This window comes from Marmota marmota, unplaced genomic scaffold (genome assembly GCF_001458135.2).
Source record: "Marmota marmota marmota unplaced genomic scaffold, marMar, whole genome shotgun sequence".
In the NCBI taxonomy this organism is placed as follows: Eukaryota; Metazoa; Chordata; class Mammalia; order Rodentia; family Sciuridae; genus Marmota; species Marmota marmota.
In genome coordinates, this window is record NW_026000019.1 from 23,337,121 (window position 1) to 23,364,502 (window position 27,382).

At 52.3% G+C, this 27,382-nt stretch overlaps 2 protein-coding genes across 5 annotated transcripts; one reads left to right on the top strand and one right to left on the bottom strand.

Annotated features, from left to right (window-relative positions):
• The first annotated feature begins 1,901 nt into the window (after positions 1-1,901).
• On the top strand, positions 1,902-15,013 carry Tada1 (transcriptional adaptor 1). Its single transcript, XM_048810096.1, has 8 exons — positions 1,902-3,165; positions 3,896-3,987; positions 4,222-4,287; positions 7,983-8,080; positions 9,305-9,514; positions 10,673-10,824; positions 11,707-11,869; positions 12,266-15,013. Exons 1-8 carry the CDS (start codon positions 3,152-3,154, stop codon positions 12,416-12,418), a joined length of 948 nt encoding a protein of 315 aa, XP_048666053.1. The 5' UTR covers positions 1,902-3,151; the 3' UTR covers positions 12,419-15,013.
• Positions 15,011-27,368, bottom strand: Pogk (pogo transposable element derived with KRAB domain). Of its 4 annotated transcripts, none has more exons than XM_015491894.2 (6): positions 27,153-27,368; positions 26,560-26,693; positions 21,670-21,796; positions 20,905-21,003; positions 18,072-19,541; positions 15,011-16,719 (listed from the first exon to the last, which is right to left on the bottom strand). In XM_015491894.2, the coding sequence occupies exons 2-5, from the start codon at positions 26,689-26,691 to the stop codon at positions 18,100-18,102; spliced, it is 1,800 nt and encodes a 599-aa protein (XP_015347380.2). In that variant the 5' UTR covers positions 26,692-26,693; positions 27,153-27,368; the 3' UTR covers positions 15,011-16,719; positions 18,072-18,099. The 4 variants fall into 4 exon arrangements, with proteins under 4 accessions (XP_015347380.2, XP_048666052.1, XP_015347379.2 ...); XM_048810095.1 differs by having other exon boundaries at positions 15,011-16,976; XM_015491893.2 differs by having other exon boundaries at positions 15,011-16,704; positions 27,153-27,366.
• Between the last annotated feature and the right edge of the window lie 14 nt (positions 27,369-27,382).

Genomic DNA, 27,382 nt, shown 5'->3' on the forward strand with positions numbered 1-27,382 from the left:
CAACCCTACTAGTTACATTCGACCCACTTATAGCAGGTGACCACTATGGGATGGTCTGAAAAACAGATTTAAAAACACTAAAGTAACATTTGTCAAGTTCTTTACATCTCATAAAGCGCTTCCACACACGTGCTCTGAAGGCATTGAAGAATTGCCTACACAACATATGCATTGTGCAAGCTCTGCTGTAACTAAGAGAAGATTTAGAATTAGTTTTTTTTTAAAACTATCAAATTAGAAGTGGTTCTAGTATTCATTCTATTAAGCACCTTGTTAGATCAGATGTCTATTGTTTATATCATCTAATAATAAAGGAAAATTTAACAGATGTAGGCATGTCAAAGGGGGCTCAAAACAAAATCTTCAAGACTGTCTTTCTTGGTGGGTAGGTGGAGATAGAGGAGTCAGCCTGTCCTGTTGGACAGTCCCTTTAGCATTCACATGTATGTTTGAACTTGACTGAGACCACAAGTCTCAAAACCAGAAAGGGGGAGATGTGTGCAAAGGGACTGTTTGATGCCATTGCTCTAGAAAGTCAGGTTAGAATACCATGCAGAAGGCCGAGAAAGCGAGGACACGTGCCAGGCGAAGAGGCAAGTTAGCAGACCCCAGGCAGCCAGGGAGAGCTGTTCACAGAGGAGAATAATAAGGTCACAATTTCTCTGGAGTTTTATGACGCAGAAAGACTTCACTTTCCTCATTCACCTTTGCATCCCCAACACCCGGAGTGCCAGACACCGGGAGGAAGGAGCTCGCCAGTGGATTCAGTGCAGCCAGGAGAGCCGTGGCCCTGTGGGTAGCAGCAGGCTGGCGGGGCTAGGTGGGGCCAGAGATGAAGCCCGTGAACGTGTAAGTTCCACGACTTGTAGGATGATTAGCTTCTGGCTTGATGTAGGTTCTTGTGAAATTTGGGGAGGCATTTGACAATGGGCACAAGGGCACTTGCAAACACTCCTGTCATCCGATTTCCTAATTGCATTTGTGGGTCTCTACCCTAAATCAACAACCCGAAGTGAGTAAAGACGCTAACCACAGTGCTGCGTTAGTGGAAAAGCGGACCACCCCGCCTGGGAATCGGGAAACGGGCCTGGTACTCAGTCAAAGGCAACGTCCTAGGACAAGTGACACCCCCGGTGCTAAAACGCGCCAAGTGAACACAGTAGGTCTGCAGTCCCGGGGGCGAGGGCGCCCCGGCTGGACGTCCGCCCACCCGCCTCCCTCGGGGTCGTGCNGGCGTCGTGGAGGAGGCGTCCTGGGGCGGACTCCGGGGGGGAGGGCGTCCTGGAGGGCTGGGGGGCGTCCCGGAGGAGGCGGCCCCTGGAGGGCTGGGGGCGTCCCGGAGGAGGCGTCCAGTCTCCCCAGCACCGCCGCCGCCTCCTCACCTTCTTACCTGCTCTGTTATGGCGAAGTTCCGTGGCTTGGGGCCGTCTGTGATTTTCCGAGGTTCCTTCGTGTGTGAATTTGGGGTGGCAGTTGATTTTGGTTTTCTTCTAGAGAAACGACCCGAACTTTGACAAAGATAGACTTCTGTCAAGTGTGTCCTAAGCACTTCCCCCAATACAGTGTTCTCCTTAATGTCTTAATGTTCGTGTTTGTGGTCCATCTAGTCTTTGCTCATTTAATGAACAGACTTTAATGATTTTAGTAGGGATCCCGCCTTCAGCCTCGCCAGCTGCGTGGCTTTTGGTTTGCTAAGACTGATAAGGGGGACGGTTTTTCGGCACAGTGCCGACTTCACTGTTTTGTCTAGAATGCTTACAGATATTTGAAAGTGTTGATTTTACGCGGCACCAACTCAGAAGGACCCAGACTCGGAAGGACCCGGCGGGACGGTGTGAGGGACTTCAGCCCTGAGTGGATGCAGGTGCCCTCCATTGTCCCCCCAGGAGCCCAGCAGCGTTTGGAAGTTGGCGCCCCTGTTCTGTGCTGAGGGCCAAGGTGTGGGTGCGGTGCCATCAGGCGTGGGTGCTGAAGCGGGATCTGGTGATCCTGCCTTTGCACTGTTTTGCATTTGTGTTTCAAGCCCCCACCCCACAGTTGCAAGGGTCGGACTCTGGGTGCGCTGCCCCTGAGCCACATCCCCAGCCGCCTTATGAGAACCTTATTTTGGAGAAGGTCTCAGGGACATGCTTCAGCTTGTGCTCTCCCTGCCTCAGCGCCAATGCGGGTGGCCCAGTGCGGGTGGCCGTGGGGCCTCTGGTGGCGCAGTCTGCCTTGCTCTAGTCCAGCTCAGGTTCCCTCCAGGGTCGTTGGCTTTGCTGTGTGCAGCTGCCGTTGGAATGTGATCCTGGGTGTGGGTAAAACAAGGTGCACAACCCCGAGAGGAGCCGCGCTGTTTACCCAGGGGTCTGCGTGTCCTCCGCACCTGGTGGAGTCCGACTGGCCGTTTCCAGAGGGAGGTGGACTTCACTAGCAGACTCAGCTTGCCTAGTAATGGTGGAGTTCATGTTCCCATAGATGTCGAGTTTTGGGGGCCCTTGGCCTGCCCGTATCTGTGAGCACTGCCACCTCACCCTTGCCTTGATGGTGACTGGCTCCCTTCTGAGTGTGATGGAGCTGCCATCCCTGTTGCTCCCCGAGTCAGCACAGGGTAGGCCTGGGGAGCAGCTCTTGGGTTCTGAGTGGCGCTGGCTGTGGGGCTGGAGAAGACAGCCTGGTGTTGGCACCGCTGCCTGGGAGAGCCGCGTCTTGGTCCTGGAAAGCTGGCGCGCTCCTAAAGGGCTGCATGGCCGTCTTGTTGAAGGCAGCCAGGGCTTTCGCACCGTGAGGCTCTCCCGTCCGTCCGTCTCCTGTTAGAACCGCGTGAGACAGGACCTCTGGTTTTCTGCAGAGCTTTTTTGTACTCACTTCTTTATTGTTCCTGTCCTTCAAGAAAAACATGAATGTGTCCACCCTTGTGAAGTTGCTAGTGACCTGCTGAGCGGGGTTATCAGTGAAAGGTGTCAGGTAGAGCTGAATGTGTTCTGCTGTTGAAATAGGCTCGAAAGTGGCAGTGTCATAGGTTATGTGTCACTTTAAGACTGTAAAGTTCCTGGGTTTCCTGCTAAAAAGAATGCGCAGGACCGGGCAAGGCCTGGGGTGGGTCCTGCCTGCGCATTGACCTCCAGGGCGCTGAGCCTCACTTGGGAAGCCTCTCTTTTCCTGAACTCAGATGAGCTCTAGAAGGTAGGTGAGCTTGAGTTGAAAGTGGTAAGGCATTTACTGAGCCATTTTTTAAATCCTGTTCCATGAATAAGAAGCCCCCAAACAAGTGTGGCGTGGGAGACTGGAATCCCTCCTGGTGCTGAGGAGCAAAAGGCGGAGTCGTCTCCTCCTGGGGTTGGGTCTGGCTTCCTTACCTCTAGGAACTTCTCGGGGTGAAGTTGAGAAACCCGGTTCTCAAGCCAGGCAAATGAAAAGGCAGGGCACTGCCCCCAGTAGGTGCGAACAGCCACCCGCTCCCGCCCAGCACCTGTGGATTTCCGTGAACCGTGGGTGGATGTGGGCTCTGGGCGGAGGTCCTGTGAGTGGAGTCATTTCTGAGACCCTGGCCGTCCCTGTGGAGGAGACCATTTCCTGCTTGGTGCTCTCTGATTTCCAGGGGGCTAAACAACAGAAACTTGACTCCTCACAGTATGGAGGCTGCAGGCCCAGGGGAGGGCATCCATCCGCTGTCCCTGTCTGGAGGCCTATCACGTTGGATTTGGGCCCCACCAGTGGTCCCCCTTAAATCCCTGCTGCTCTACAGGCCCTGTCTCCAAGTGGGGTGTGGGGTTGGGGCTTCCATGTGTGAATTTTGAGGGGACAATCAAGCCAGCAGTGCCAGGGAGTGTGGAGTTTCTCCCCCGGGAGTTGGCATAAGCGAGGTGGACCTGGGAGGGCAGCATGGGTTCTTACTGCCAATTCTCCTCTGCAGATACTGGGCTAACTTGAAGCTGTGGTTCAAGCAGAAGATCAGCAAGGAGGAGTTTGACCTGGAGGCCCACCGGCTGCTCACACAGGACAATGGTACAGTGATAATACGGGGTTATTTTGCTGTTTGGATGTCTTCCCAGGTTTACAATAAATTAAGGACTTTTCACTTTTTGAAAAAGAAAATTTTGGTCTTAATAGCATGTGAAACCATCTTAAAATGTGGTGCTTGAAGTGCAGGGTGGTGGGGGATCTCGGACCCCAGAGCAGGCTGTGCGTGGAGCCCTGTGCGTGGGCGCTGGGGTTTGACCTGCTGGCCTTCCCTTGCAGTGCATTCTCACAACGATTTCCTCCTGGCCATCCTCACGCGCTGTCAGATTTTGGTTTCCACACCAGGTAAGGAGGGCAGTGCTCCAGCATGTGCCCAGGAGCCCTGGGTTTCCACCAGCTCTAAGCCACGTCCGAGTTTGCAAATGAAATGTTCTTTGAGCTGCTCTGGGGAAATTTTTCTCACATAGGTGCAAATTCTTATCTAGAAACTTTTTTCCTGCACTCATTGGTAACCGCTGGTCTTGCCCTCAGCGGTCAGCCGCGGTTCAGATTGCACAAGGAAATGAGCAGGCTGGAGAGGCTGGGAGGTCGGGTGGGGAACAGGTAATAACATGTGAAATCATGGGGTGGGGTGACTGTGGGCACTAGGGAGCTGGGCTCCACCTGCAGGCTGGGGTGCTTGCCGCTCCTGGAGGGTGGGGCTGGGGTGCCTGTTGGCTCCTCTCTTCAAGAGCCGCGGGTGGGGGCTGGTGAGAGTCAGCCTGCAGGGTTGTGTTCAGGACACTGACCCCTGAGAGTGGAGCTGAAATGGCCGACTGTTGAATGTACCTCTTTGGGCTATCTTATTTAATGAGGCAAAGCTCCCCTCGTGACTGAGGTTGTCCTAGAAGGCACCTCCTGACTGTGTCAATGAGGTTGGTTTATCTTTCAGCATCTTGGTGGCATGCTGTCTCAGAAGCCTGTGTCTTACCAAGAAGGGCTGGTATTTGTGTTGTCCCCCTTCAGGTTGTGTTCCTTGGAGGGTAAAGAGTCCCCAGGCTGTCTCCAGCTGATGCCTGCCCTTCCCAAGTGCTGCACAGAAGTTTCGAAGGGTCCTTGTCCCCCCCTCACAGCCCCTGTGCCACCTGCGTGTCTGATTCATCACCCTCAGGGGCAGAAGAGGGCTTTAGCCAGATGTTTTACATCCAGAGTGGATGAGATCGTTCATCTACTTTGTTGCTTATCATTTGGTTTGAGCTGAAAAGCCAGCACTGTGAGGACTGGTGGCACTTTCTAGGCGGGTCTGTTGTGAAGTGCCGCCACCACAGGTCGGGGGCCTGCTGAGAGGGGAGAGCCCTGGTTGGTAGAGCCCATGGGGTCAAGCTGGTGTGCTGCCAGCCTCCATCACATGAGCAAGGACTTGCAGGTTCTCAACTTCCACATCCACGTCTAGGTGTGCCCTGTGAGTTCACAGGAGAGCCAGGGGACAACAGGAAGACGGTGCCGAACAAACATCAGTGGTGTCAGTGTAGGAGCCGGCTTCAATTAACTAAACCTAATTAGTTAAGAACTTGACATTTTTGAATGTGTGTAACTGGTTATTTTAAAATAAGAAGCTTCCTCTTTGGACTGAAGAGTATATTTCGCTTGCACGCTCAGTATTGATTCCTTTAAGACGAAGGGATGCTCGCCAGCAGTAGAGACGTCTCAGTGAGGATGGTGCAGTGCTGTGCGCCTGCCCAGCGGCTGTGGCCGGGCTTCTGCTTTTCTGAGGCAGGCAGGAGCAGTGACTGAGCCGCCATGTGTTGGTGGCTGCAGCCTGAGGACCGTGCGCCTGTCCTGGTCAGTGTCACAGCACGACGCAGGGTAGTGAGGCTGCTCTTACAGATGAGGAACAGCTTCAGAGAAGAGAAAACAGAACAGAAACCCAAGACTTGGCTGAGGTGCTGTCCCACCTGCCAAAGGGAGGTGCTGATCAAAACCAGGATCTACGCTGGAGAAGCCCCAGCCAGGGCCACGCTGCGTGTGCTTCGTCCTCAGCCTGAGCTTGTCCGCAGGTTGCAGGTCCAGCCTGCGCCTTCTCCACCTGTCCAGCACTTGCCCTGGCCAGTCCACCTTCTCTCACCAGGAGAAGCTGACCTCATCATATTAGACCTGGGTGTGCCAAGGGCGATGGACAGGAGGGCCTGACTTCCCAAGAGTCCTCTTTTAACGAGGAACCTGGATACGTTTTCCCCCAAAAGTTATAAAAACTCCTTTTTTCCAAAAAAGAGCATTTACTGGATCATGGGTGTTTTTTTTTTTTTTTTTTTTTTTTTTTTTAATTCTGGAGGCATTTTTTTGGGGTGCACTCTGAGGAGCTCCTACTGCTTGTGTTTGCATTGAGCTCTGTTCACTTGTAGGCTTCAGTGGCATAGAAGGTGCTGGGGGCCGCCCCCCTCGCCTGCCCAGCCCGCTGGCCTCCTGCTTGCCCCCTCACGGGGGTTTGCCCGGGGCCGTCCACAGTCTCTGACGGCATGCCTCTTCTCCCTTCGCCCTGTTGCTTGGGGTGTCCCCAACCCTTACCTGCTGCCTTTCTGTCAAGTTCCTTTTTTTTTTTTTTTTAAATTCCTGTAGATGAACCCAGTACCTTTATTTACTTATTTTTATGTGTGTTGAGGATGGAACCCAGGGCCTTGCACTGCCAGGCGAGTGAGTGCTCTACTGCTGAGCCACAACCCCAGCCCCTCCAGTTCCTTCTTTGATTCAGCATTTTTTACGGCGTTCTCCTCTTTGGACGCGGGTCTCAGCCTCTGCCGGTGCCAGCTCTGTAGGACCTCTGTTGTTTGCTTGGGTAGCTTGGTCGACTTATGGTGTCCAGTGGCTTGGATGTAGTTGTCCCCCAAGGGCTCACTGTTAGTGGTGCTCAGTGGAGGTGTGCCTAAGGTGGCACCCTTAGGACATGGGGCCTGGCCAGAGGTCCTCAGTGGTTGAGGGAGTGGCCTCAGAAGGGCAGAAGGGAGCTAACAGGACTCCTGAGTTCTTGAGTGCTGTGGTGCTCTGGCTTTCTGTGGTGCCACGTGACCTCCCTCTTGCATGTGCTCCTGCCCTTGGCCATGAGCTTCTCTTAAGAGCTGAGCTGACACTGGAACCATGCCCTGGGGTCTCCAGAACTGTGGGTCAAATAAACCTTTTTCTTTGTAAAGCAGTTTGCCTTAGAGATTTTATTATAGTGATGAAAAATGGACTGATATAGTGTATTACCAAGCAGGGTCCAGCATCTGGTGATTTGTTGTCCTCTTCATTATAAGAATATAGAGTGTGATTGTCAGGAGACTACTTTGGAGAAAGCTGGTGGAAGTTCCCCAAACCAGTGTACAGAGAGCTTTGTGCTGGGGCTGAACATCTGCAGCAGCTACGGTAGCCAGTCCTGGAAGTTTTGTTCGGTGTGACTGGAGAAGAGCCCTCTGTCCCTCCTTCCTCCTACCACCCACCCTGCCGTGCCCTGGGCCTGGGAGTGAGTGGGGCCCCCACACTTGTTTTGGGATGTTACCTCCATGGTCTTGAGATGGTCAGTTTTTGAATGAGTAGCTAAACATTTGTTCTGGGCTGTCCTGGGTGCAGGCCTTGGTTAGTTGGTGTCCTTGCCTCCTGTGTCCACTGACCCTGTCCTCCCCTTGCCTGGCACGGTGCTGTGCCCTCAGCCACTGCCTCCTCCCTGCTGGCTGCTCGCTCTTGCTGCCCCTGCAGGAGAGGAGATGTGTGCTCATGCTCAGCTCACGGGGCTGGAGGTCTGTCCTGCCTTTACAGTAATGGCCAAGGGACGAAAGCCCAGTAAACACTAACTAAAGCAGAAAAATCACATTTGTCTTCCTAAAATATTTTTGGTTACGGCTAGAAAAAAATGTGATTTGAAGTGTCTATAATTTTGTTCAGAAAAGTAGAAGATCCAAATTTGATTCATTCATTCATTCCTTATTTTCATGACGTGAGCTTCCATGCTTTAAAATTCCAAATGAAAACAGACTCGGCATAGGCATCGTCGTCGCTTTCACTTACGATTGCTGTTTTCTGTCTCACAGAGGGTGCTGGATCTTTGCCCTGGACGGGGGGGTCTGCGGCCAAGCCTGGAAAGCCCAAGGGCAAGAAAAAGCTCTCTTCTGTTCGCCAGAAGTTTGACGTACGTCTTCCCTCACAGTGACGACTGGTCATGACTCGAGTGGCAGTGTGGGGCCTGGCCTCATTTGAAATGAACATTAAAGAACCGGTGGGAGTGCTGAAGACAGGATGAGATTTAGGGAGGAAAGGGTCTCAAGACTGTGGTCTGTTGACAGTTCTTTCTGTTACTTCTCCGGTGTGCATGTGTTCTCACTCATACCCAAGGGTTTCCCGGGTTGAGCGGGCCCGCTGGTTTCTCAGGTTGAGGGCATCCCGGGTGGGGCTTAGCAGCCTGGAGGCCTCTGCATGCATCTGCAGTGCCTGCCTGGTCTCAGCCTCTTTGCTTATAAAATTTGTAACTGTTTGAGAATATTTGGAAAAACCTGTATTTTTCAAAAAGTTTATCTCTAGGGGAAGAAGTTTTTGATAATATCCCCCTTTGAGGTTGGCCTGGGAAGTAATCGTTTTGTTGACTAATATCACCAAACATTTATTTCTTCCCCCTTGTATCAGGCCCTGCAGAGGCACACGGGGTTTACATAGGCCCATTCAACGGGGAGTGCAGTTTTATACTTAGAAAAGGAAAATTGACAGTGGTTATTTTTATAATAGAGGCTTGGAGCAGGAACACTGCCTTCAGTGCAGGATCTGGGCGTTAGCCAGAGCTTCCAGGAGCCTGTCTCCCAGTGATGGTGGACAGTCCTGAGGAAGGCTGAGTGGTATGAACGAAGGGAGATTGAGAACATCGACTCAGATAGTGTGGCGAGGGCCGAGGCTCTGTGTTGAGAATTGTAAGCAGAAAGTAACAGTCGATAGGTGGCACTGTCTATGGCGTCTTCAGGGTGCTGGTTACGGATCTGTCATTGGCCAGCGAGGTGGAAGGCCAAATGGCGGTGCTGACAGTGCCTTCAGAACTGCCAGTTAAAGTTCTCTGCTCTTTGAACATGACTTTGTGTCCTGTTCTGCTCCTGAGTTGTGATCTTTAGCACAGGACCATAGAGCATGTGGCCACCATGGTCCTTGCTGAACAGAAGGAACTCTGTGTGGCCAGTGTCCCTGAGCTCACGTCTCCATTGTCCAGTGTGATGGGCATGAGTGTGTGATTATTTGTGAGTTACTGTTTTCTTTGCCACTGTCACGTTTTGGTGGCATTCATTTGAAGGGTCTCGAGTCTAAGACATGACTCCCTCTTGTCTGTCTGCTTGCTGTGGTGACGAGTGGCCCTGCAACGTTCTGTCACTCTCAGCATAGATTCCAGCCCCAGAACCCCCTCTCCGGAGCACAGCAGTTCGTGGCAAAGGATCCCCAGGATGATGACGACTTGAAACTCTGCTCCCACACGATGATGCTTCCCACGCGCGGCCAGCTCGAGGGGAGGATGATTGTGACGGCCTACGAGCACGGGCTGGACAACGTGGCTGAGGACGCCGTCTCAGCCGTGGTCTATGCGGTGGAGGTTGGTGTGCTGCCGGCAGAGGGGCTGCGGGTTGAGCGTGAGGCGCTCCTGTGGTGTGGCAAGTGATGCTATCGCAGAAGAGCCGGGCGCCACCTTGGTGTCAGAGAGCCGTCTCTGTCACACGTCACAGTCCAGAGAACTCCGCCATTGATGGACGGGCTCTTGGGAAGGTCGGGTAGGGCCTAACACTTCTGATCTGATGTGCAGCAGTGAGGGAGTGGTGTCAAGGACGGAGTGAGGCTGAGGGTCCTGGGGTCCGCCTCTGCGTGTGTAGAGTGCTGGGCGTGGCGTCGGAGTAGCAGAGGTGGCTCGCATGCTAGCCCATGCGTCCATTTACTTATCTAGCTGTTTGACAATTACACGTTGTACTGTGACCTGGAGATGCTCAGGGAGCACTGGGTAATTCCTTTCAATTCCTGGGGCCCCATTTTCCTCCTCTATACATCAAAGATAACCATAACTGTCTCATGAAGTTATAGACAGTCATGGGTTCTCTGTGAACCCCGTGTTAAATCGCAGTTATGACTTGATAGAAGATGGTCCTCTTGGTGTAAGTGAAACACCCTCCCAGGTCCCGGCTCACCTGTTAGTGACCATAGGCTGGCATAGTTCCACATCTATTTTCATAGACATTCTGCAACCTTTCCTTATACACTTGGCTCTCACAGAAGAAATTAAATACATAGTTTTAGAAAGGCAAAAAGAAATTAAATAGACATTGTTTGTGTCTACTTCTCTGAGAGATCCTGTGTTTGTTTGTGTGGCTTTTGAGAACACAGGCTCTTTTCATGTAAGGATTGTATAACCAGTAAATATCAGATCTTGAAACTTTTCCTCCCATGTTAAACCAAGTCTCCAGGTAGCTTGCCTTTCTTTAAAAATAAATTATTTATTGAAAATCATTTTTGAGAGAAATGAGCCAATTCAGAGACATGAAAACTTTAAAAATTCATTGTAGGACAAGACCATTTTTAAAGGGAGCCGGATGAAAATGCGCGTGCCCTCCTCCCCGTGCCGCTTCTCTTTAGAGCGGCTGCTGGCTCTTGGCTGACCACTCCCGCGGCTCTGGCTTGTGCCAGCCAGTCCCACACCTCTGCGGATGGTCAGTGGAAGCCGTGGTCTGCTCTGAGGTGGTGGTGTTCTCCCTCTGCTTTTCAGAGCCACCTCAAAGACATACTGACGTCAGTTGTGTCCAGAAGGAAAGCGCACCGGCTGCGAGATGGCCACTTTAAGTATGCTTTCGGGAGCAATGTGACCCCACAGCCATACCTGAAGAACAGCGTGGTGGCCTACAATAGCCTAATCGAAGGGTAAGTGCTTTCTCGTGATTCTCCCTCTGCCCCGGCTTGTTGGTGGCAGACCTCTCGTCAGGTCATTGGTCACTGGGTTCCTGTAGTGTGGCAGGAGTTCCGCCCACTCTACGGTTCTGTTCTCTTCAGTCTTAGCCTCTCGGGCCATCTAGCGAATTACTGTCATTTTTATCAGTTCCAGGGTCGGGCTGCTGCCTGGGGTCCGTTGTGACCCTCTCTCTGCTGTGCGGTAGAGTGTGGCTCCCTTGGGCAGCACCCGCCTGGGGGCAGTGGCCCTGGGCCACAAGTGCCGTTCTCGTCTGATCTCATTCTGCCACATGTTTGGGATTTTCACTGAAGTCATGCTTCTCTTGACGAAAACAAAAAGTGGCTCCTCGTGGTGGGGGTGCTGGCCAGGGCGTGAGGGCTGCTCTTGCCTGGATGCTGCCCGCTGTCCTGGCGTTCCGAGGAACCGAGCTCTTTCTCCAGCTACTCTGACGTACACATCCCACCCGGCTTCTCCGCGCGCCGTCTGGGCAGTTTTGGAAACGAGCAGCCCCGTGCTGGCCAGCGTCCCCTTCCTGCGGCTGCTGCTCCTTGCCTGCAGTGCTGGCTTTCTTCTCCACGCCAGCTTCCAGTGGCTTGTGGTCTCTTTCTTTTTCAACTGGAAGCTCCTCAGGGCAGGAGACAATCTGGCTCAGCCCCCTATCTAACTCAATACTTGAGTGCTGAGGAGCAACGGGCCAGGGGAGCCGAGTGTGCTTGTGTCCAGCCTGACGTGGGCACTAATGGGTTTCTGTGGAGTTGAAGGCAGTTGTAGGGAGCCGTGGCCTGGCCAGCCCCTCTGTCCATCTGCGGGTTGTCTGTGGGAGATGCTGGGAGTGTTTCTGCCATGTCTTTCAGCCCTCCGGCTGTGTCCACTCCCTGTGCGGGTCAGAACCCGGCTGCCCACCTGCCCCCGGACGCTGCTGAGCAGCAGGCCGCACTCCTGCTGGCCTGCTCTGGGGAAGCGCTGCCTGCTCCTTTGCCTCCAGTGAACATGTACGACCTCCTTGAGGCTCTGCAGGTAACTCTCGGCAACTCGGGTCGGACAGGCTGGCGGCTTTTCAAGTCTGCGGAGTCGTGCGCTGGCTTGTTTCTACTTCCTGGTTCTGTTTTTGGCTTTTTGTTTATTATTAAAGCCATTAATACTAGTCTCATTTTTAAAATCCTAAGCCCAGGTGTCTTTCCTGATTTACCTCCCTCATCCTTGACCTCTCCAAAAAAAGGAATCGGCGTGCTTGCCGCTTATTCAGAACTCGGCGGTGCCTCGTTCCTTCTTGTCTGACTTCGGATGCATTAGGCTCTCGTTCAAGTTCTGGGTTGTGTCTTGTCTGTGTTGTGTTGACGTAAACCCATTCTCTATGTTGGAAAAGTAAGCCTGCTGAAGAATAACTGGAGATTGCTGATGTTTGAACCCCAGGTACACCGGGAAGTCATCCCTACACACACTGTGTATGCCCTCAACATCGAGAGGATCATCATGAGGCTCTGGCACCCGAATCATGAGGAGCTGCAGCAAGACCAAGTCCACCGCCAGCGCCTGGCGGCCAAGGAGGGGCTTCTGCTCTGCTAAGTGGGATTGGAGGGTGTGGGGTCCTCACGGGTCTTTGCTTGCTGAAGAGGGCGTGTTTGGGGTCTGCATTTCGAGGCTGAAGTGTAGAGTGTACATATAACCTTTCCTATGGAAATGGACAGTGAGTGTGTTTTCTGTTGCTGCTGCAAGGCCATTCGTGTAAATACAGGCTACCCTGTCTGCGTGTTCCCAGTTATGGGAGCAGGCGTGATGAAGTCCTGTGCCTGGAAGGGGACGCCTGTCTGAGGCCCTGTGTAAGATGGACCATCCTAGAGTGAAGGCGCCGTTGCAGCCTGTCCCCTCGACTGACAGGACATTCTTGTGTTCTGTGTCTGGCCAGATAAAACTTTTACACTCTTGCTTTTTGTTGGTATAACCTATCCAGTGTTGAAACTCGGACACCTCCTTTAGTGACGGGTTTAATTTTTAACACCTTGAGGTAGCCTCCAAGCCATCCACCATTTCAGCTCCACAGAAAACGTGACTTGCAGATGCTGTGCTGTTGGACAAAATTAAGCCCAGCCAACCCACCCTCCTGGAACGCAGTCTGCTTTAGAAGACGTCTTCCTGCGGCTCCAGTTTGTTTAGTGTTGAAGTGCCCAGGGATGATTGGCAGGTGCTTCTGTTAATCATCCTTAAAAGATGTCTTGCTATAGCTAATTTGTATAGTGTTAATATGACCAGTGGTGACTGAAGGCACGTCTACTAATTATTCCTATAGAACATGTTTTAAGAAATCTTACAAATTGGATTTATGGTTGGTAATTCTATTTGTAGGAAATATCTATTTCTACCCTTTTAAGTGCTAAATTGAAAATAATCTACTTTGACAGTGTTACTGAAAACCAGTTTTGTTTTCTAGAGATACATATGCTTTTTACTCAATAGTGTTGATGGACAAATTAGACTGTAGGTGGGTTTGTGTAGGACTGAGGAATGGATGTATGGGTATGTGTATATAGTTCATACGTCTGAAGCTCTGTATTTGATTTTGTACTTTAAGCGTGACAAATGTTTTGGCAGAAAACCTTTTTTTTTTTTTTTGTTTATTAAAGTAAGTACATAAGGAAAAATATCATACAGAAATAGTAAAGCCCTGCTTTGTGAGATCTTGGCAGAGACTTTTCAGAGTGTACTAGCTGAGAAAGACTGAAGGGCAGGCTCCCGTTAAGCTTTACCATTTCTCTCTTTTCTGATGTTTTTAACACCAAAGAGAAAAAACAGCTTAGTTTCAGCTTTTGCATAAGCCATTTGGAGTATTCGGTAAGGCAGGACTCTTGACTTTTTAGAATCTGGAAGAATTTGAGCTGATACTGAAGCGAGTAGGGAGGTTTTGTTTGGGACTGCAGTACCCCGGGCCTCCGCTGCCCAGGAGCATGCCGGCGTCCCCTGTGCTCCCACATGGAGGCAGCCAGGAGCCGCTCTCTTTCTGCCATAGTGACAGGGCCCCTTGGAGCCTGTGCGCAGCAAACCCAGGATGCCACTGGACTAGCTCCCTGTGCTTCATGTTCATTTCTGCGCTGATATAAGAAAGTCTGCCTCCGTGACAGTTCTCAAGAGGACTCCCAAACTGGGAGGTGGCAATGAGGCAAGGCAGGCAGACAGAGTAAATGGGGTTTCAGGAGAGCCCCTCAAAAGGGAACCTTTGTGCCAAAGATGGGCTCCACCCTGCCACCTCCAGCTGGAGGGTCCCAGGGCGTCTTCTGCAGTTACCCTCAGGAGTTACCCAGAAAACAGTTCAGTGGGGGAAAAGCAGCCAGAGACCAGGTAGCTCAGGAGGATCCCAGTGACTTCTGTAGGACTATGGATGAGTCTTTGCTGTAGGTGTGCACACTCGGTGAGGCCTGCCTTCTCCAGGGTGACAGGGCTGGTGTGGTGTGTGCCAAACACTCCCTTGCACTGACTGGTCGCCGACCTTCCCGGATTTCCCAAGGGTCTCCTCAGTGCTTGCTTTCCACTGGCCACCTGTCTTACTATGTCTGACTCAAAATGGCCCTGGGAGGAAGGGTAATAAAGCAGCCTTAGGGGTCAGGCTTGGCCAGTGTGGCCAGCAGAACAGTCCATTTAGTTGAAGGTTTAAAAAGGAAAAACATTGTCTAGATGATTCTTGGAGAGCAGAAGGTACTGACTTGAGTTCACAGAGAAGGAGCATTAACACGGCAGGACTCATTTTACTAAGCACAGGATAAAGGGAACTACGGGCCCATGATGCTTTTGTCTTAGAAGACTTTTATGAGAATAAGATACAAAGTTTTCTACCCATCAGCTTGTGGCACTGAATTTCCACTGATGGTAAATTCATATCCCTTAAGGACTTTCCTTATGTGGTTTGGTAACATTCCATTCCTGAGCATCCAAAACGAGAAAAAGAGCTATTTATGGTAGACCTCCCCCACCTTTAAAAGCCAGTTTAAGACCACAAATATTTTCTTCCTTTGCCTTCAAGGACACCAGTATTACTGTATCCCATGAACACTTGGATTCAGAGGATAGTATGTTGGTACAGAACTAGATGGGGAATATAGACAAAAAGCTTAAAATGTAAGTAACTTTTGACACTGTCAGCAGGTAAATAAAAGCACCATGGCCTAGTGACTTTATTATCAAAGTTTATTGTTGGGGTCACTTCCTATCTATCTACCAGGGAGTACACTATGTCCAAGTGTGCTATAGTCATTCTGCAGAACGGCTGTACTGGGGCTGTTAGGCACAGACCGTGGACGGAAGCCCAGGAGACCGTGGCGGCAGTGCCGTCCCTCCAGGAACGCTCCAGTGCTGCGCAGCCTGTAAGGCATCATCTCTGCTGGCGAGGAGACGTGAGGTACGGGTCAAGATGAGTCGAACCATTTCTGTTATCTCGGCAAGGTAACTGGCTCCCACATAGGAACCTAAAATTAGGTCCTATAGCATCTTTTAAGCCTCCAAAGCAAGAGAAATAGAACATGGAGAAGGGCCAGGAACTGGGCCACTGGAGAAAAAATTAAGGAAGGAATGGAAGCTTCTGGAATGAAAAGTAACAGGTTCTGGGTGTCGTTTTTGGATGTGCAAGAATACAGAATATAAAGCAAATGGGGGAACAATTCAGATAGTGAAAGTTATTTGGATATTAGAAGTGGAGTTTTCCTCCTATGGGGAGACTGGTTTAAAAAGATCAGAAAGGTGAATCGCTAAAGGAAGAGGAGTACCTGAGTAGAAATAGGCGTTTCAAGATGCCAAGAAAAGCTTGTAAGACGGCTGCGAGCTGCGTCTGTAGGAGTGACGGCAGCAGCCAGTGAGCAGGCCCGACCCAGGAATGACGGCTCCTAGTGATGGCTTCTTCTGAGGTTCTGTAGCTCAGATGGGTTTGAAGGAATGTCTTCGAAACACTCGACTTGGTGGGAATGTAAGTGACCACTGTGTAAAAACCCAACGACCTTCCAGCTGACCTTGCAGGATGGATGATCCCAAGTCTCCAAACAGCTGTGGTAGAGGCCTGTGCCCTCCCACAGCCCTTGTTACAAGAACATTAAAAAGTACCAGATGAGTCTGCGGGCCTTGTACCTTGTGGACAGCAGACCCCTCACGGGGGTCTGCAGGTGGCCCGAGGGCAGAAGCTCATGCACCAAGTGCTGCCTTCACCATTAAGCAGGACAGTGAAGAGGCAGGCCCACCAGACAAGACCCCACAAGTCTAGCTGCCATCCAGACTGGGAAGATAGAACAGCAAGTTTACTTTAACCATGTCTTCCATACTAACCTAGTTTGTCTTCAGAAAAGCCACCTTCTGGCACCAGGCCAGGGTGTCTTCATTTTGCTGTTAGCATCAGTATCTCATTTTCCCTAAGGGGCTTGTGATGGCCTTCTACAAAACCTGTGACCCTGTGGGCATGGGCTGTGCTTCTGGAAGCATTCTCAAGGCAAGACACACACTGACTCGAGGTCTTCTCTGCAGAAAGCTTCTTCACAGCGCCAGAGCTGTGCCCACATGCTGGGTCTCCATGGTGTGGGGTCCTGCTCCCCAGGAGCACCTTGCCCTCGCCTACTTACAGGCTCCTTTTGATGGAGAGGCAGATAATCTCCAAGAAATGGGCAGAAGGGTTCTTTCTTAATCTTGTTGCTGATGAAATTAAGGGTCTTCTCCTTGGCTGCGGACACTTCAAGGGGCAGGCAGGGCGTGTCCCAGGATGGACACTGTCCGCTGTCCTGAACTGGGCTGTTGAGAGCCCTGTCACCTCTTCCTACTGCTCCCTGTGCATCCACTGCGTTCGGGAGTCATTTCCCCCCCTCTGTTGCCGTCAGTGCCATTTGCTGGAAAACACAGAACTAAATGTGAATTAACCTTTGGATTTCTGGATATCTTAACAAAAATAGCAATTCCATTAGTTTCATGTCCGTCTCCTCCCCTGCCGCCTGAGCAGCCAGACAGCTGCGTCTGTGGCAAGAAAGCCCAGGCTGAGGTGTGCGGAGGTGCCCGTGCTCACAGCTGCAGGGTAGTCAGCTTTCTTCCCTTCCTGGCAGTTCCTGATCGAGGCCCTGGGGGGGGAAACACTCGGAAAACTGAAAATGCCCCCCGATGTTATCTGACAAAGAGAGGGAAAAGCAAAAGGTGAGAACACTGGCTCCAGAAAAGGGAGGCTGGATCAGGGGCTTATCAAAGTGGGGGACATGAGGAAGCAACAGGCCATTTCTGTGATCCTGAGCATACAGTAAGGTCTTGCTCTGTGGTAACTGCAGGGGTCCAGAATGACAGTGGAGTTAGGGGCATGACTAACTGATGATGTGGGGGTGAGCAAGGAGGCCTGAGCCACTCTTCCACACCGATGGAACTGTACTTTCACATACAGAACCACATCAAGGTGGTTCAGTCTTCTAAGGGATGACCTCACCTCTTGTGAAGCAAGGAGGTTGGAGTGGCCTGCCCTGGGCACTTCCTGGCTGCCTGCGGCCGGCCTGCTGCTCCCTCCAGGGGAGTGTGGGTGAGGGAGGCTCCTTCCCTCTTCCTCTCAGCTGCTGCTCTGCACTCAGCCCTATCCCAGGCCCTCCATCTGTAGTGTTAGGTGGCACCCTGCTTTATTTTGTTTCTGGTGCAAAGATTTCAGTTTTACAGCACCATCCTGCAGACATCTGCTGACATAACAGCCCACCCACCCCAAAGGCCAGGATGAGACGGAAGATGTGAAGTGTGTTTACTCCCTGGCAGGTGTTAGGTGTAGACCAGCCCAGGACGGAGACCTGAGGCCCAGCAGATGCGGTACTGAAGGCAGGCCTCCTGCCCTGTGTCCTGGTCCTTCAAGTACATCAGGCACACACTGGCCCTAAACATTCTGTGTGAATTATAAGGGAAAGAAAAAAGTTGTCTTTTTCAGACAAAATGTTTTGTGAGCTGCACATTATCAGACCCTTTTAGGCCCAAATAGTTTCTTACAGAGTTACGGCTGTCAGATTCCGTGTCGGGCAGCTCACCCTTTGTTCATTTCACTAGTATGTAAGTGCTCCTGGTCCGTGCCCCAGGGGACAGTACCCATGAAGGGCGTCAGACAGCCCTTGCCTGGGAAGGAGAGAATGCTGCTGGTCTGCACCCACACACTGCCCCGTGGGCTCTGAGAACTCGAAACCAATATCAGAGAGAGGTAGGTTGGCTGGCAGCCTGGGATGGCAGAGCCCTGAGCACTTACTCCGACCAGCCACCAAGGAGCTGGCCCCTCAGTTGCTCTCCGCCATGCTCTCCACAGGGGGTTCACCTCCTCCCTGTAGCTCGCTCTCCACTTCCCACAAGACATTGTCTTCCTCCTCCAGGTTGCTGGAGATGTGGCACTTCTTGAACCCCTGGACAATGGATTCGCTGGAGATGCTATTCCAGGCGACCATGACCCACTCCAGGAAGAGGCCCAGGGGCGGCTTCTTGGCATTGCCGGTGGGGCTCAGGGCCAGGTTCCCAGCCAGAAGCCAGTTGGAGTACTGGGCGCGCACGCTGTCGTTCAGCGGCTTGTAGACCACCACGTCCAGCACCTGCAGCTGCGAGGTCAGGCCCCCGGGGATGATCACCATGTCGGTGTTCATGCTCTCCATGGAGCTCTTCACTGAGTCGGTGGCGTGGCCGCGGAAGCCGTTCAGGATCAGCATGCCCCGCTGCTTGGGCAGGGCCCCGGTCCGCCGCCGCCACACCACCTCCAACCAGTCCTGCATCAGGTCCTCCGTCATCCACCCATAGCGGTGGCAGCGGATCTCCATGCCGCTGGGGAACTTCCCCGGCGGGATGTACGTGCCCCTCAGGATGATGTAGGGCGGCAGCTTCCGCCCATCGGCCAGGACGCCCAGCATGGCCGTGATCTTGAGCTTCTCCCTGCCCGGCGTCTTCACCAGGACGGGCTTCTCACCCTGGTTGTCGACGGTCACCCTGGACGGCACCTCCAAGCAGATGGGCGTCTCGTCCGCGTTGCCCATCTGCGCCACGTGGTAGTCGTGCGCCCTGCGCAGGGCCAGCACACTGCGCTGGTAGGTGACCAGTTTCTCGGTCAGGTCCTCGGGCAGATGCTGGGGCACGGGCACCTTGTGCCGCAGGGACAAGTCGTACCTTCTCATCATCCTCCGGCACCAGCCCAGGCTCGCCTTGAAGCCCTTCTCGGGGATATTCATCTCCTGGGCGATCTCCAGCGCCTTCAGCTGCATGGCCTCCCTGGTGATGGGGTCCCCCTTGGCCTGCATGTACCGCACATACTCGGCCACGCGCTGGTCCACGAGGGCGAACCTCCCGTTCTTGGGGCCGCGGAAGGCGCGCCGCATGGCGTGCGCGTTCTGGAGCTGCGGCTTGACCTTGCGCCAGTCCCGCACGTTCTTCTCCAGCACCCCGAACTGCTTGGCCGCCTGGCAGTTGTTGGTGCCCTCGGCGTACTCCACCACCATCAGCTTGAAGCCCGCGTCGTAGCTGCGACGCATGCCCCGGCTAAACTGGAACCTCCCCGCCAGGTCCTCGGCAGACAGGTCACACCCCGGGAAGCCCATGGCCATGTAGAAGGGGTACCCCTCGCTCCACTCGGGCAGCTCGGCCAGGCCTAGGCCGTCCAGGTGCTGGGGCTGAGGAAACTGTGCGTGGGGGTTCGCGGGGCCTGCCCAGTATGGAGGCTTCACGTCGGACTCCTCGTTTTCTGGGAGACAGAACAATGCCAGTGAGTGAGACAGCGTTTCCCAGAGCTTCCGGGTCAAAATGCTCCACCCGAGGTTCACCAAGACAGTGACTGACTCAGTAGGTCACAGTGCCTAAGTCCCACCCGGGGTCCACCAACCTCTCCAGGAACTGCACACCCTCTGCAAGGAGAAGAGAGCTGTGGAGGAACTGACCTCCAAGCTTGGACTACATAATTTGGGGGCCACATGTAGGTAAAAATGTTTATGGCCAGGTGTGGTGGAACACACCTGTAGGGCCAGTGATTCTGGAGAATGAGGCAGGAGGAAGGCAGGTTTGAGGCCACCTCAAAATAAATACAAAGGACCTGGGATGTAGCTCAGTGGTATAGTGCACCTGGGTTCAATCCCCAATACCAAAAGGAAAAAAAAAGTCTATGTAGATGAGAAGATAAAGGTAACCCATACTACCACATGATATTACAGAGATTTAGGTGCACCCTGCACTGAATCATCTCCTTTGAATCAAGAAAACTACAACAAAAACCACATTAGTTAAGTTTATAAGGCAGAAAACTAGTTCTTGCACACCAATGTTAACACCGTGTTCCACTCACTGTGTGTCTGTATCTGGAAGGTGGCAGAAACTGAGTATGATCTGAGGAAATTACTGTATTTCACCAAAACCCAAATGCCATACTGCAGGATGCATGACTACAAGCCATTAAAAGAAAAATAAAATGCCACTAATTGTAACTATCACATGCCATCAATTTTAAGGAGCATTTTAGAGTTGGTAGTGTTACAGGGGAAAACATGTCTTAGAATTGATGAATGACAACACTTTAAATTCTTACCTAGAGAAAAGCAAGACCACTTTGGTGTCTGGAAGGTATGTTATGTTCATCCCACTGTGACCCCTTTCTCTCCACAAGGGATCAGGTGCTTCTCAGATACGTGCTCAGATGAGCACGGGAGCTGTCACTGCTTTTCCCACCAGTGGGAGACGGCAGTGCCAGACAAAGGCTCTGGAAGCTTGCTCCCCAGTTCCTAGTCTGCAGAGGCATCAGGTGTGCTGAGGGGTGGCTGGGCTTCCACGATGTGCCCTGGACCAAACGGCACTCAAGCCCCATCCAGCTGCTCCCACATACGAGGCTGCACACCAAGTCTTATTTAGACCCACAAGAGACAAATGGGGAAACTGAGGCGCAAAGAGATGAAAGAAGCTGCCTAAAGCCAAAGCACTGGAAGGAGGAAGACCTTTCAACGCCAAAGCCCATAACCTTTGTGTCTCGCTCCTAAATCCACCACGGAACATCCGCGGGGGCTGGAAACCCAGCTCCATGGGGCTCCCTTCAGACGATGGTGGAACTGGTCTACTTGTACCTGTGGAGGTTCCTCTTTGGAGCTGCCACTCATCAGAGTTGTGGGACTCCTCTTCCCCTTCCAACCGAGTGATCATGTCTGGCTTAGGGAATGGGAATTCTGTTTGTAGAAAACAAAACAGACAACAGCTGTGTGTCACTGCCCCAGAGCAGTCCCCAAATAAGTATTCTGACTTAACCCCCTGTGCCTCCACTACTTTGTGAAAGATGGGGAAAAGAGCTTGGTCATGTATGTAAAAAGTGTGACAGAAAAGAGGTCTGTCCAGGGGATGGTGGACCTCTCCAGGTGAGAGCTGGTCAGCAGCCACCAGGGAAGTGCAGCTGAAGAGCAGGCGACGTGCACCACCACCGTGAGCGAGCACACTGGGGAGGGCTCCAAAGGCCAAACTCTGATAGGAGGATGTGCCAGAGTCAGAGTGGGGCAAGTCCCAAAATTTCTGAGGCTGACAGGATACCCACGAAGGCCTTGCTTCCTTTCTGGAGAACCAAGCACAGGCCCAGACCCACGGTGATGTTTCCAAAGCTAAGCCGCCTTTTTAAAACATGTGAATGCCCGCCTGGGTTGAACAAGGACTCAACAGGACTGCCGAGTGGGATGGACATAATATTCATATCATGTCTGAATCAAAACCAGGGGGTTAAATGGCCACTGGCAAGGAGGGGGCAGAATCCAAGCTCAGGACGCTGGGTACACCAGAGAAGAGAGACATGGACACAGTTCTCTGGGTGCAGAGCCTCTAGGCCACAAAGGAAAACAAAGCGTTACCCAGGGACAGGACGGTTTCATAATTCATCCTCATGACTTCCCGGTACAGGGCCTTTTGTTGCTCCGTCAAAACTTCCCACTCCTCATCGGAAAAATATATGGCCACCTCATCAAACAGGGCTGGTACCTGGAACATAAACAGGCCTTTCTCAGTGATGTGGGCGCATGCAGACATGGACTTTCTGGTCCCACAGGGTCCCCAGCCCTGCCTCACAGGCCAGGTCAGGCCCCCCTTGTCTGTGTTCATGCAGCTACTCAGCTACTGGGGGCAAGAGCACAGGCCCTCCCATGCCCACCCCAGTGGCCACCACCTCTTTAGTTCACAAACAAAGGAAGCAGCACCTTGAAAAGAAAACTACCTCCAGCCATCAGCAGGTTGGGGGACACTGGACGTCCTATCCTCATGCACTGTGAGAGCTGCCCACAGCCCACACACTCCATAGGTGGAGGCCAACCACACCAGAGCGTGCCCATCAGCACTCTCATCCAACCTGCACCTTCCTACCTCCCAAAGACCCTCAGACCAGCAGGAGGAGCTGGGTTTGCATATTTAAATAGCATCCCCTCTTCCCACAGGATCTCTGGGGTTTTCCAGGATACTCCATTTTCAAGGCACTAACCCTAGTGTTTGATTTGGAACCCAAAGCAAGAGAGGAGCCAGTGAGAGGAGGAGCCCTGCTGGCTTCTGCAGCCCAGAGAGCTGGAGGAGGAGGTGGAGGAGGAGGGAAAGGCAATTAGCACTTTGTTTCTGTAATGAGCTGCCAGAGCAGACTTCAGCTGGACACCTGGATCAGGTGGCAATGTCTTGTGCAGAGGGGACGATGCTCCGGTCCCCTGCAGGAGGGGTGCTCAGGGGCTATGGGCAGCCAAGCCACCAACCCCCTCCTTGTTTTTTTAATTGGTTTACTTTTCTTTTTACTACGTTTTTTTCTCTCAGTCATTAAAAACCCTACTCCAAAGCTCACCATATTCAGTGGTGGGAAATTACCAAACAGCTCGTTTCAAGCTGGTTGCTGTATTCCTGCCACCAAAGCTATTCCCCAGAGCTGTCCCTGGGCCTGGGGACACTGCTTTCCCTCAGCCTGGAAAACCAGCTTTGTCAGGTGTCAGGCCATCAATCACTCAGACACCCTGGCCTCCCTTTCTCCCCAGCACCTTCCACATACCAAACACTTATAAGCCCTGTGGCTGCTTCACTGATTTCTCCCAACAACCCTGAAAAGGAGCACAGATGCTCCAGTTAATGAAGGAGGAAAGAGGCTCAGAGTCCCGTTTCCAGGATAAAGTCACACAGCTAATAAACGGCCAGGCTGAGATCAGGACCCAGCACTGTGTGACTTCACTGTGGCTCTGTCTAGGGAGCCCAAAGCTGACTCCCTGGTGACTAGCCTCAACCTCTCTGCTCCAGATATGCTCAGCTGCCTGTGATCCCTGCCGCCTCCACACCTCTGCCCACTCCAACCTGGGCCTTGAGATCTCCTTGACCATCTTGGCCTGAGGAACACCCAGCCAGCTTCCTAGCCTCGGTCCTATCCATCCTGTTCCCCAGGCAGCCTGCTCATGTCCCCATGATACCCTGGGCTCAGCACTACGGAGGAGGCCCTCAGCCCTGTTTGGCTTCCCTCATCTCTCTCTCCACTAAAACGGCGTTCTCTGCCGGCAGAGCCTGTGCGTACCCACTTTGCTTCTCTAAGCTGAGGACGCTTCCTGAAGCTAGCAGTCACTTAAAACGTGTTTCTGAATGAACGATCCAGGCAAATAATCTCTGGATTTCCCTTCTCTTGCTGTGCTTGGAACAGTTTCAAAGAATCATTAAGTTTTATCTGTCACAAAACTGAGCCAACTCTTAGGAGTAAGAATGGACAAAAATCTCTTAAGTGTGAAATAGTAGGAGGTAAAAATGGATTGGTCTCTGGGTTTTCTTGAGACTTCTTACTCAGTCTGGAAAGCCAGACATCCCAGGAATTTTCCACCCTACTCCCTCCCACTTCCCAGGCTTTTAAACATCTCTCCCTTTGGTCTATTCTCTCCCTGGGAGGCTTCAGATCTAGGCCATACCTATTTATAATCCCTTTCCTTTTGCTGATAAACCAGGACACAGCCTGGCTATGCAGGTCACCATGGAGGGTAACACATTCTAGGCCTCAGATACTGGTTGGGGAAGGCTAGAGGCTGGTGTGGGTCTGATGATGGGGCCTCGGAGGACCTTGGGACAAGCCCAGGCTGTGCAGCACAGGCACAGTGCAGAGGCTCAGAAATCCCCCACGGCAGCCCTTTCACTCCAGAGGCCTTCTACCTGGTGAACACAGCAGAAGATAAACAGGGCAGCCTGCAGCACACCCGAGGCCAGGCAGCTCTCCCGGGGACTGGCAGGCAGGGCCCACTCCCTGCTTGCGCCCTGCCCTCCAACTCTGCCTCTGGCCTGTGTTCACTGTCTTGCTCCTCCTGGAAAGTGGCATTCCAGCAGTTATCTCCAAGGGCTTCCACTGCCTTGGCTGCTGGGAAGTGTTTACACACTCACAGCCTGGCAACCACCCAGCAGCCACCTGGCAGAGCGGGGAGACCTGAGTGAGCCTGTGCCGTTTGCATGGCAGGCCTGCTGTGCCAGGCCTGGTGCGGGGCACTCCCACGTACGGACGCGGACCCCACTTACACGGTGAGGAGGCAGTGGTGTGTCCAGAGCTGGATCAGCTCCGTCAGTCTGAGCACTGTAGCTGGAGAGCCAGCTTCCCTTGAAGAGATGCCTTAGACTCATTCCTCAGAGCTACTGAGGAGGGAGAGCTCACACTCCCCCAGGTCTCCTTCCTCTCCCTGCCTGGTTCGGAGCAGCTCCTGACTGCATAGAGCTTCTCTCTGAGGCCTTTGCCTGTGTACAAACTCCTGCCTTCCCTTGGCCGACTCCACCCATGACAAAGGCTGATTTCAACATACATTTTTTTCTCCTTGAAATTTATTTCTATTCTAATTTTCTGGAATTTTATAACAGAGCATAGTTCTTATGTTTGAATGGCCTTTACTGATCACTGTAACGTAATCCTCTATAGCCAAGATGTATATTTGAAGCACAGATTCAATTCTTTCCTTCCCTGACTTAATGCTCTGGAGCGGTGCTTCTCTACCTAACATGACTGACACTTTGGGCAGTAATTCTTCATTGTGCAGGAGGCTGTCCTGTGCACCGGGATGTGCAGATAGATCCTGGGCCTGGGTGCTGGTAGGATATCCCCCCTATCTTGAGTCAAGACAACCAGAAGTGTCTCCACTACTGCTAAGTGGCTTAGGGTGGGGAGGGGGCAAAACTTGAGCCTACTGCTCAAGACCAGGCCTTCTCTAGAAGCATCCTCCAGTCTGAATGAGGCCTTCCTGCGCCTGGCTGCTATAGTATCCTGAGCTCACCCCTACCACGCACTCTGTAGGCTGTCTACTACTTTAGGTTCACTTCCCTGTCTTGCTCATGAGATTAGAAACTCCATGGGTGTAAGGGTCTTGCCTTAACACCCAGCTCTGTGCAGTAACCACGGATGGGTGGTAGACTGCCTGGGGGCCACAGATGCCAAATCCCCAGCACCATCAAGCTGTCAGCTCCCTCTCCCGTCTCCTCTGGCGGTTCCTTCTTTCTCTGCCCAAGCAGGGACCTCACCTGGCTCTTTCCTCATTGCCCCAACACATTCAGATGCCTGCTTTGACTGAACCCGTTTCCCACGGTCCTCCACTCATGGTTAGATGTTCTGGGCTGGCCAGTTTAGCCTTAAAACCCAGGGCTTCCACTGCCTTGAGGTCTCCTTCCTGGCCAAAGGCAGCTGACTCCTGCCTGGATCAGAACTGGGGAGGTGGGCCAAGAACAGTGATGAGGCCAAGGAGCATGGCCCCCACAGCCAGACCAGCTGACCAGACCCCGGTGTTCACTGTTTGTCTTTAGTTAGGCACAACATACATTCAGTAAGAGGTGCTCGTGTTAGGGGTATAGTTCAGGAGCCCTGTTATTTTATTTTATTTATTTTTATTTATTTGTTAGTTGTAGTTGGACATAATATCTTTAATTATTTATTTATTTTTATGTGGTGCTGAGGATCAAACCCAGGGCTGCGCCTGTACTAGGCAAGTGCTCTACCATTGAGCCACAACCCAAGGGGCCCTATTTTTAAAGAACAAATACCAGTGGACATGTACATCCTGAAGGCAAAAGCAAGACAGCTTTTCTATACTTTCGTTCCCTCGTGTGTCTGTGGGAGTGGACTGGACAATTGAAAGTGGCATGGCTCTGTGAACGGCCTCTTGTCGGACACTGGGATCTTATGTGTTATTGATATTGATAATGTTTATACACATCGGAAAGCTAAGCAGAAAAATATCATTGTGTTGCTTATTTAAAATGTTTACAATTCATGCCCAAATTCTAAGAAGTCCAGTAAATACTGTGAATAACTAGCTGGAACTCTGCTGTTTGCATTATCTCGCTTTTCTGTTTGCCTATGCTGAACTTCCCTCTTCCTGACTGCTTACCACTCCAGGCCCAGCAGAGGAGCAGCTCTCCCGGGTGAACTACTATATGTCTAGCCTTCCTGTGGAGCTCAACAACCAAGTCTTGCTCAGAATGGGTCCCTTCAGCCAGCAGTAAGTCAGCAAATGTCCATTTACTGCCCACAAGGTGCCTGGCCACAAGCTCGGTGCAGAGAAAGGGGGAGAGGAAGCCAAGGTCTGGACTCCTGAGACTCGCCACCTAATGACAGGCCTCGTGGCCTCCTCCCTCGGCACTGCCTTTTAGAGCTGCAGGGCTGTTTCCTCAGGAAAGCAAACACTCAGGGCTAGGCTACCTTTACTTCCCACGTCTGCTTGAGGAACCTGGCTCCTAGGCCTGTTCCTCACCCTGCATGTCACCATCTTACTCACCCATGCACCCTCTGAGCAGATTCTCACTCTCTGCATGTCTGTGGGGACATCCTCCAGTTCCCGGCTCTGGATCTCTTCTTCCTCTTGCTCTTCTTTCAGGGTCACATTGAGAGGGTAGGTGGTGGACTCCATATCTAAGGGCAAGATGCAGTTCAGACCATCAGGTGTCAGTGTGCACTCTCCAAGGCCCACAAGAGGAGGCTCAGCCCCTCCTTCCTCTTCAGCCCAAGCACTGCTCAGGCTAGAAGGAAGGCAGGGCGCAGGGTCAGGCCTGGGCAGGAAGGACTTCAGTGAAAACACCAGGAAGCTGGCAGGTGGCATATTTAATTCTGATAAGAGGGACTGTGGGCAGATAGCCTATCTGGCTGTTTCAAATATTTAAGAAAAGCTTTCTGTGACAGAGAGGCCAGACCGGTTGGTAGAGATGGCCGGGTGGAACCCAGGCCAGGGGTACGTGTTCTGGGAAGGTTCTGAACACTAAACTGACAGGCAGAACTTTCCCCTACTCAGGGCTGCCCAGGCAGGGAACCATCACACAAGATGGGTGTTAATTTCTATACCTGAAGGTGTCTGGACACAGGGCACTTACTCACCTGGTGTGTATGTGCGCGTGTGTGTGTGCGCGCACGCGCGTGTACCAGAGACCAGTTAAGAAAGAAGGATGGTTGGCCCAGAATACCCATCATCTGGACTTTCCAATTTCCAAGGTTCCGTCCAAGAGCCAGTTCAGAAAACAGTCATTCTGCTTTAAGGGACTCTGCAATCCGGAGAGTCGGTGATACACAGTGAGGGGGACGCCTGGACGCCCAGGAGGGCGCAGGGC